This window comes from Protobothrops mucrosquamatus, unplaced genomic scaffold (assembly GCF_001527695.2).
Source record: "Protobothrops mucrosquamatus isolate PMUCROS unplaced genomic scaffold, P.Mucros_1.0 scaffold_99, whole genome shotgun sequence".
NCBI lineage: Eukaryota > Metazoa > Chordata > Lepidosauria > Squamata > Viperidae > Protobothrops > Protobothrops mucrosquamatus.
In genome coordinates, this window is record NW_015386175.1 from 155 (window position 1) to 10,954 (window position 10,800).

General features: G+C 36.9%; 1 protein-coding gene across 1 annotated transcript in view; it reads left to right on the plus strand.

Annotated features, from left to right (window-relative positions):
• Positions 1-6,090: 6,090 nt before the first annotated feature.
• LOC107286676 (E3 ubiquitin-protein ligase RNF213-like) overlaps positions 6,091-10,800 on the plus strand; it is an 18,174-nt gene continuing 13,464 nt past the window's right edge. The window contains exons 1-4 of the mRNA XM_015815076.1: positions 6,091-6,246; positions 7,582-7,756; positions 8,571-8,665; positions 10,040-10,291. Coding sequence (XP_015670562.1) covers positions 7,666-7,756; positions 8,571-8,665; positions 10,040-10,291 — 438 coding nt within the window. The 5' untranslated portion in view covers positions 6,091-6,246; positions 7,582-7,665. The remainder of the gene's footprint in view (positions 6,247-7,581; positions 7,757-8,570; positions 8,666-10,039; positions 10,292-10,800) is intronic.

A 10,800-nucleotide genomic window follows, 5' to 3' on the forward strand; every position in this document is an offset into this window, starting at 1 on the left:
TCTTCTTCTTGAACTCTCCTCACTAGTTTCTTTCTCAAGAGGAACGTGTTGCCTTGTGTACCCCCCAAAATTGAATGCTTTCAATCAAGGTAGATTTTCATTCCCTATTGACGCATGCATCTGATACTCTATCCTGCTTCTGTTTTTGGGGAAACCTCACTATCCTGTAAGTCCAGTCAGCATTCTTGTGGAGAGCTACTGCATAAGATATAGGAAAATATACTTTTATTTTCTGAATTCTTCATCGTTTGAAATCCAGTAGTCCCTTATCTAGATAGTTTGGAGTGTTCTCTTAAGGCTTTTCCCATTGTTATAAAAATGATGAAGGGCATTCAGGACTGAGTTGTGGTCTCATACCATTTGTATGAATACGTACTAAATCTGATCCCTGTAGATGCTATCAGAATTATTTCTCCTGTAGTAGGTATCCATTCTCCTAACAAAATCTATTTATTCTACTTGAGTACTTACTGCATTATTGTTCCCCATCTTATTTTCTTCTTCTGTAACACCCTTTACCTTTCAATTTTTTCCCTTATGGAAAAATGGTTACCCTGTGTTTTCTTGGCTTGCTTTTACTCTCCAATTCCAAGACTATGGAAAACTTCATTGAGAGAATTCATACTTTCTCTTTTCTGGAAATCAGCCATTGCTAACTGAAGAACTGTGATTCATTTAACAACTGTGGCAAGAAAGATTGTAAAATGGGACAAAACTCACTTAACAACTGTCTCGCTTATCAGCAGAAACTTTGGGCTCAATTGTGCTCATTAATTCGAGGACTATCTCTATCACTTTTCTAGTTTGAGGAGCTGGCATTACTCTTTAAAGCCCTAAGAGATTGACAGACAGACAATCTAAGGGAGAGTGAGTACCAGCTGAGGAACTGGGGGTGCTTTTCAGCCTTCTGGCTTTCCAGCAGTAGCAGAAGGTTCTGTACTGATATGGTGATGCCAATGGAAAGGGCAGAAATGAATTCTTTTTTGCTCTGCTTTTGGTTCCCCCCCCCCAGGGTTTTAAAGATAAGAATGGGAGAAGGATCACTCCTATTTTCCCCAGAGAAATGGGATCATTTGGTGGCCAAATTCATCAGGGTGTATTAGGGAGGTGTAAAAGGGAGCACGGCTTCACAGGTTGCTCATGCCTGCTACAACCAATCTCCATTGGCATCCATTGTGAAGAGGATCATCTTTCTGGCAGGCAAAGGAGAACCTTCTCTTGCGTTCTTCCCAGACTCTAAATTGCCTTCTGTCCAAAGCTGAATTTGCTTTTCATTCCCTTGGCAATAAGGCAATCAGAACATTGTTGAAAGAAAAATGTTCAGTGTCCAGTCCAAGCTGGGAATAAACAAAATGGAGACTGCTTTAGAAAGAAGGTTGTAGTTTATTTTTTATTTTATTTTTTAAAAAACAAGTTTTATTAGTTTTTTCATTTTACAAACAAGTGCTTAAGAATCAACGTGGGGGCAGGGCAATCAATTGTCCACAAACAAAGTCATACTCCTAAAGTTCAGATTAAATCATTAAAAAACCCCTCTCTTTTCCCTCTAATAACATATTATATTCAAGTTAATGTATTTCAATATAACTAAGTCAATCAAAACAGTCATCAATAACCTTTTTTCTAAATAAATCTAATCCTATATTAAGCTTTACTATTTCAAATGCTATATTCGATATTGCTAATATAAATACATGATTAACACTTCAGGTGTCTCTCCATTCCCTTTTTCCTTAACATAATCAATAATCATTTATTAATATCATTCCTTTTTTCTTAATAACATTTCATTTAAATAAATCCAAATCCTGTATTAAGCTTTACTATTTCAGTTACTATATTCCATATTTCTAATCTAATTACATAATTAACACTTCGGGTGTCTCTCCATGACCTTTTTCCTTAACATATTCAATAAACATTTATTAGTATCATTTCTTCTTTTTTCTTATTCTTCTTCCATTACAGAATAGCTATCATTTCTAATAAAAAAATATTAGTTCAAAAAAGAAAAGAGAAAAAAAGGAACAAAAAACAAAAGAAAAACAAAGACAAAACAAAAAATAGAAGAAAGAAAAATACCTTTCTATTTCTATTATACTTTATAATCTATCAATAAATCCCTTAATATCTGTAACAAATTCCTTTAACCTCCTCCCAAAATTACTATATCCACAACAAACATATTAATACATAGACAAACATCTTAAATTCAGACCTTTAATTAATTTTTATTCAATCTAACATCTTATTTAACTGTCTTAAGCCATAAATCAATCCATATCTAGTAAGCCTTTTAAATCCGTTACATAAAACCTTAAGTCACACTCTTAAATCTTATTCTAGCTTTCTTTTTATGCCAGACAGGTTTCCATAACAATGCCTCTATATCAATGAACAGGTCACTTTTATTGCCTTGTAGTATCCTTTGGATCAAACAAAAGCGTCTCCTTTTCTGTTTTAGAGACCTAGCTCCTTTGTAAGTAATCCCGTAGTTGTAGTTTATTGAAGAGTAGAGCCAGACAGAAATGAGGCACTGGGAAAGTTGACCACATGTAGCTGGGAGTGGTGGGCTTTTATACCTTCTTGGGCGTTTGTGTTTGAGGTTCTTCCTGTTTGAGGCTGTTCCTGTGTCATGAACTTTGACCTGAGATTCAGTGTGCCCTTTTGGTATTCTGATGGTGGTGGATTAATCCTATTATGTCCTAAAGGTCATGTCCTGCTTCTCTGGGGCTGTGGCTGATGGCTTTGTCCTGTGCTGGATTTTTGGGCGAGGGGTTGCTGGTTCTTATCCTATCACTCTGTTGTTATTAGCTATCAAATCTTACTCCAGGGGATTTTGAAGATACTGTCTTGAATGAGCTATCTATAGGTAGTATTTGCTCATGAATGGGCCTCAGTCTTTCTGAATGGGATTATCAAATCCGCATTTTTACAGACCTGGCCCCTGAATTTCTGGCTGGGGCTATTAAGAAAAACTGGGCCTGTTTTTCTGCCTTTAAGATCCTTTGGGAAAGTATAATATTCTGTCTTTTTAATATTCCACAAAATATTTCCTTCTCGGGGGGAGTGCTGTGCTTTCACAACATGCATATCTCTTTTGACAGACTTTCTGTTGTTAATGAATTTAACATTAATTTTAGGAGTAATGTTCTTAACTATTTAGTTTCTGGGTGGTTTCTTTTAACAAAAAAATCCTAGCTGCCTCACTTCTTGAACAGAAATGTGGAATACAAAGCCAATGAACTGCTACAAAATGTAAAACGATTCTGGGATTTTGTCATTATTCTTTTGTGAATTTTTGCAAGATTTTAGCTTTTTCTAGTTTACTAAATGTTCTAATTGTTAATGTAATTTTGGGTGCTTTGTATGTTGCTTGAGGAGCAACAGTCAAAGTATTTCCTATATCCTCCAAAATGCCTTCCTTATGTGAAATGGGAAGCAACACTAAGGCACTTGATTATTATTTTTTTCTGTTTTATTGTGGGAGCAACCATTCCATAGCACTTACAGTTTTTGAGTGAGATTATTGTAGTGAATTAGCAAGACTTCAGGACTGTAGATTTCTGCAGAGACAGTTGTGCTCAGTCCAATCTGAGATAAAAGATGGGGATATTTTTTTTCCTGTAAGTTTATTTGCTTACATCAAATTTTTCAGATTATTTTCTGTCTCTGTGCTTAGCCATGGGATGTAACTGGGGAAACGTTACCACCATCACCATCTTCTTGCTTTCCTCTCATATAGGAGAAAATGGTTGTTTTGTATACACAAAGCAAGGCAAAGTACCAAACGTTCCATTTTTAGTTTTGTTAGTCATTCGAATCTTGTTGCCTAACTCCCAGGTTTGTTGCTTTCATCACATTTTTCGGGTACAAGAAAAATAGTTTTGAGGACCTCTACTAAATTTGGCTGCAGGCTTCCCAACAATAATTACAGCAGCCAACTACTTGTGTATTTCTTCTGTGTATCTCAAACATCTCATTTAGATGCTTCTGAATGATTGATACTTCAGGATGTCTGCACAGACTGGTCAACCATCTTTCTGTCTTTTTCTGCTCTACTAATCAGGCCAACCTGGGATAATGCAGCAGTCACTGCTTTCAGATGGAATTTGATACTACCACCCCTTTTTCTTTCCATGACTCAGGAATATAAGAACAAAACCAAAAGGGGAGGGGAAATCTTTTCTTTTCCTACCAATTAAAAAATCCCAGGTCAGCATAAACATATAATCTAGTAATACGTTTGGGGAAGCTTTGGCATTCTGAGGCAAGCTCCCCTACAATTGGCATCAAAGCTATCTGTTTAAACAGTTCTGAAAGTTTTAAAATTACAACAACAAAGAATACCATAGATGGCTGTTAAGGTAGAAAAAAAAGAGACTTAAGAATAGGTAGGTGCATCCAAGGTATTAAGTTTTTTGACAGAAACTAGGGTTAAGCTCACACTAAACAAAATCAAACCCTAAAGAAAATCAAATTCTCTCTAGTACTCACTGCAGCTAGAAATTTCTGTGAGCCCAATTTCTTCCTGAGTCCTGGAAGAAATTACAGTGTGTTCCAAGGGGGAGTCAAAAGAAAAAAAAAGTCTCCATTAAACTCCTGATTTGCTATCTAACATCAAGAGTGGCTAATCATTTTTTTTTCCTAGAGATGTGAAGGTTTAGTTTACCACTCATTGTGGATGCTTTTCTTTCTAACTGGAATATTTAGAATTCACACTGTTAGAGGTACCTGTCACATCTCATTTTGAATTCAACACTATTAGCATGCAGATCAGAAGATAATCTGGACGAATAATGAGGTTTTTTTTGTTTCCCCTTTCTCCTGAAGTTTCTCTGTATCAGTCCATTCTATTCCCTCGTGACCCATCCCATCCCTGAACAAAATGAATATAATATTTGTTTAAGATGCTTGCTAGGATTACTTCAGCAATCATATAATGTATTTAATTTGGTTTGCAACAGTTCCTTAGTGAAAGTAAATACTCCTAGAATGGAATGGAACAGAACGGAATGGAATAATAACTTTATTGTCACTTTGAATGTACACTAATTGGTATACATTAAAATAACATTTCATTGCATACAGCTCTCAAAGGGTCACCATCTCCAATATACACTACATAAAATGACAAAAATAAATAAATAAATACAGAATTATGCATATACCCACATACACTATATGATACAGAGAAACAACAGTCTTTCTGTGTATTACATAATATAAAGATAGTCCTCACTTAGAACCACAATTGGGCCCAAAGTTCTTGTTGTTAAGCAAGACAGTTAAGTGAGTTTTGCCCCATTTTACAACTTTTCTTATTTCAGTTGTTAAGTGATTCATTAGAGTTATTAAGCTAGTAACAAAGTTGTTAAGTGAATTTGGCATCCCATTATAAATATAAACCAGTTGCCAAGCGTCCTAATTTTGATAATGTAACCAGTGGTGGGATTCAAATACCTGAACATCCGGTTCTCTGCGTGGATGCCGGCCTGGGCCTCCAAGGCCTGGAATGGAGTTCCGGAAGTGACATCCATGCACTTCCTGTGGGCTGTTCTAGGCCTGGGAGGCCTCCTCCAGGCCTCCAAGGTCTAGAACAGACTTCCGGAAGTGACATCAACGAACTTCTGGCAGGCTGTTCTAGGCCTGGGAGGCCTCCACCTGGCCTAGAACAGACATCCAGAAGTGACATCTATGCGCTTCCGGTGGGCCCTTCTAGGCCTGGGAGACCTCCAGGCCTCTGAGGCCTAGAACAGACTTCCAGAAGCAGCATGGGTTCAGCCGGTTCTCCGAAATTAACAAAATTTAGCTACCGGTTCTACCTGTGCGAACTGGCTGAATCCCACCACTGAATGTAACCCTGGGGATGCTGCAATGGTCGTAAGTGTGAAAAATGGTCATAAGTCACTTTTTTCAGTGCTGTTGTAACTTCAAACAATCACTAAATGAATGGTGGTAAGTTGAGGATTACTTATATCTACCCAATTTTGGATGATAAATACTTCTTTATAATTCTTATTATCTGGAAATCATTGTAGAATAATAGGAAAATGTGCAAATTTCCCTGTGTGATATGTTTGCAGCAATATTCGGGACAGAACTCAAACGGGCCACATACTTGGAGATCCTTGGAAAAGGGATCCAGTGATCACACCAGAGAGGGAGTTGTCTCCAGCTGCCCTAATTCTGATTCGCTTGCTCACTCATTTGGCATTGCTTCTGGGAGCCTCAAATGATGTCCAGGTATTTGTTTTGCACAGAAATTGCAACTTACCTGCTTTTTTCTGAAATGCACTATACACAAACAGACGATGACTTATCTAAAATGGAATTACTTTTAAAAAATCAGGTTTTCTCAGTATTATGAAAAGAAATAATTATAGATGCTAAGAATACAACGTTATAATAGTAACCATGTTATAGTAATATAGTACTAATTATAAAATAACAATTTCATTAAAGCAGCATAACTACAATTCTGTGTTTAATGATCATGGAGCATAAGACGCCCTGGGTCCTGCCACTGTTCCATGCATGCTTCAAAGTTGCCAGGAAGCAAAGTGGAGACCATGATCTTCTAGAGCAGAGTTTTTCAAACTTGGCAACTTTAAAATGTGTACACCCATCCAGCATGCTTAAAGTTTCCAAGTTTGAAAATCACTACTCTGGATGATAGTTTCCTTTCCCTCAGATACTTGGCTTCACTTCTTTCACACCCATCCTGCTTTCAAAAGTGGCCTGCATAAGTCCACCTTACACTAGAATTAGCTGCAAATGTGATTTGCTTAATCAAATCTGTAGTTGGCTATTCTCTGTAGTTAGGGGTTGTAGTTAGCTATTCTCTGACTTGCATTCTTGGCAAAAAGTATGCAACCTGAAATGTCTGCGGTATTTTTGTTTTTGATGTGAGTGCTCATTGCCCATAGAGAAATATTATTGATATTTTTAATAACACATTGAAAATAATTTGCATTTCAGAACTCAGTGAAAAATGTAATCATGTAGCATGTTCAAAATTATGTTTTTCACTCAATTCTAAAATACAGATTCCTTTAGTTTCAATGTGTTACTAAAAATATCAGTAATGCTTCTTTGGGCAATGAGCACTAGCATCAAAAACAAAAACACCCCAGGCATCTCAGGTTGCACACTCTTTGCGAAGAATGCAAGTCAGAGAACCAAGATGTTGGACTGGCACTTGGAAAACTCAAGCTTAAATCTATCTTCAGCCGTAGAATTTGCTGGATGATTATCATTCCAACTTACTTTTCAGGGTTATTACTACAGGAAAAATGGAGGGAGGGAGCCCTGTTTTATGCCGGTTTGAGCTGCTTGTGGAAATATGGAATAGAAATTTTAACAAATCAATAGATTGACAGAGTAGTGCTTGATTGTGGTAGCAGAAAATTAAAGTCAAGAGAATTGTGGGCTCCCCTTATATAATAGTGTTGTATTCATTTATTTGTAAGTTAAAGGGATATATTTAAAATATTTGCTTAAGTACCTACCTTTGTCATTAAATGTTCATTCACAAGTCATGTAGAGAAGAATTCTGAATAGTAGGTTCTGTTGTTTCAGTCTGTCTTGCAGATCATAAAGCCACGGGTTCAGGATCCAGTAAACTTCTTGCTGCTGCATATTAATAAAGACTTAGAGCAGCTGATGAATACTCTTGGGAAGACTGCTGATGAAACCACTAATGTCATCCATCTCATTCTGTGTAGCCTTTCCAAGGACCAACATGCAGGACAATGTAAGGAGAGCAGCTTGCTGAATGTTGCTTACATTTCAAGACATAAGATCACATTACATGGTTTAATAATATACTTTAAATCAGGGGTCTTCAAACTTGTCCCTTTTATGACTTGTGGACTTCAACTCCGAGAATTCCTCAGCCAGCCACGCTGGCTGAGGAATTCTGGGAGTTGAAGTCCACAAGTCATAAAAGGGACAAGTTTGAAGACCCTTGCTTTAAAGGAACTGGGAGGACCAAAAGAAATCACTGTCAGTGGGTGATTGGCATACTTGGCTTTTCATCTGATTTCATAGTCACTCATTTCATTAAGGAATTTAGATGTGTTAGATAACTTATGTATGTCCAAAAAGTCTTTGATGCTATTTCCTCATTAACCTGCATAATACTGCATGATAATTGTTGTGATAATAAACAATGAGAGGGAGAAAAAATAATGGTGTGTAAAACTCACCCACCAATATTTTCTGTGGACATATTTTTTTTTACAACCCAGTAACTTGCATTGTTCGTTTTAAATCTTGAGCCCACTGAATTCCATGTGGTTTCTTGTATAGGTTTGGGGAAATCACTTCTGTATCTGTAATTCAACTGTACGTTGAAGTGTTTCACTGTGGAAAGAATATGTAGTCCATGCAGAACTCTTTGTACTATTCTCTTGTCACCATAGCAATATACGGAAGAAAACGGGTTTATTTTATTTCAGAAATTGAGATACACCCCTCTAAAAAATCTCAAGAGTTTTTCTTCTGAGTCAAAGAAGCAAAATAACTGGCTGGTTGGGGGCCAAATAAATACAATACATCTTTTGCAGGGCCAGTACGTTTTGACAGTCAGCTTTCCACGAAGCAGTACAGAAACAATTGGGAAGAAAGTGTTGCACGCACCATTATTCTACCTGAACTAAAGGTAAAAAAAGGGGAAAAATGCTTCCAAAGAATACATTCGTTAGTCAAGACAAATAATCGATATAAAACTATAAATTATTTATTATGAATCTCTCTCTCCTCTCTATATATACGTGTGTGTGTGTGTGTGTGTGTGTGTATGAATAAGTGAGAAATGTGACCGCTAATTCAGCTAAACAATTGTAGGCAACAATATTCACTAATTTTAGAAAGGATTTCTAGCATGCTATTAACAAGCCAAGGCTGACTTTTAAATGAAAGAAGGTTTTATATGCTTTATAGTGCATAAACAGTGACACTGGGCAAAACGTGGGTTAGACATAAAAAAAACAGTATGTTTTCTGTGCTATAGACACAAAGTCAGCTGTCAATACTATCTTGAGTCTATACATCATATTAATGTTATATAAAGGTATTAATTGGGGCTCTATCATGTGTTATATTAATAGTATGTAACGTCAATTGCTAGAAAATAAGAAATTGCTGCTATCTTCCGCAATGATCTGAAATAAGCAAGGTATTAATTAGTTCTGTTTAATTAATTAAGTACGCTTGTGAGGTTTTGTTCATTAGTTTTGAGTATACTTCATGCCAAAAAGAGAGAGAGTTGGCATATCCTCCATTTTACCTTTCCCCCAATCCTATACTTAAGAATGAATATATATATATATACAGCCTTGCATAGAGGCAAACTCAGCATCCCCATGATAACTATAGTGCTTGGAGTGAGCTCTGGATATCTATGTTCCAGATCACTACAGACAAGGAAGATAATGTGTCAGGCTCCCAGGAACCAGGAACAACACATGGAGTTAATCCTGAGTTGTTTCCTTTATTGTTCTTCACCTATAGACAGAATTTTGCTAGACTAAAGCAACTATCTGATAGCTACAACTATCTATATATCTATAGAGTACTCCCTATGCCACTGAGGAGGTTTTTTAATCCTCTTCCTGCCGACCAAACTTTACAATCTCTGCTGCCTGTTTCCCCTTTGGAAAGCAGCCCCAAACTACGTTCCACCAGATATTGAGACACCTTTTGTACCTTAACAACATGGATTTAGTTTTTTAGCTTGATCCAGAATTTGGCAAAAGCTGACCGTTTATATAGCTCTTATTCGGAATAGAGACCTACGGGACACATTTCAGAACCACGGTTTTGAACTATAGCTTTCAAGAAATTATCATTCAGCTTTTGAAAGCTCAGGATATTTGAATTAAAAAAGTTACCAAGGTCAGTCACTGAAGTTATCATTACAGCTGTGCAGATTCCTGGGTGAATTCTATAATTCTGATATTGCTTTTAAAAAGTTGTTTTTATGCATTCTGTTTTTATGATGCCTGTCACACAACATGTCATGTTTTCTAAGCAGCTTTTGGATAAAGCACTTCTGGACTTGAATAAACAAATCAGTGAAGATGAAAGGCTTTCTTCCAACCCTGTAGTGAAAATAATTTATGGGGACCCCACAGTCTTTCTATCCCGTCTTCCTAAGGACAATACTATATACTCCTCTCGGATATGGAGTTGCAAGAAGAGGATCTCAGTCGAGCATCTGGCTCACATTGTCCAACTGAAAGGTGGCAAGGATACTGTGCCCATCTTGCAGAAATTTTTGCAAAAGGTGAGCATGTCAATTACCAGCGGTCAGGTCATGGGATCTGTGAAACAGAAAATATGCATTGCTGGAATCTAGTTGTCAGCTGCTTGTCCTAATTAATTGTCCAACACAAAAACGTGTGTCTGCCGTCTCTTTTTGTTTTAGTTTTATTAATGTAACCACTTTGATCTAGGAGCAGAAATTCTTTTGTCAGCTGCTTGTCAAAAGCCGAGCTACATCAAACCGTGCAGAAACTTTGAAATATTAACATCACAGCTGCAACATAAGAAACCTCTGTGCTGGTGTTTCTATAGCACTGTCATCCAGAGACCCAAATCTGTTCTAAACTTGGAAGGTGCCGAGTCCTGTCAGATTTAGATCAGGCTAGCTTTTTTTAAATTCATGCTTGCACATGTGAAATTAATAGTAAAACTTAATGATGGGACAAATACATGGTTGTTTGATCATTTACTTGCTAATCCAGCTGCTTTCTGGGTCATCCACAGAAATCACCTGCTTTATACCCTTGTAGC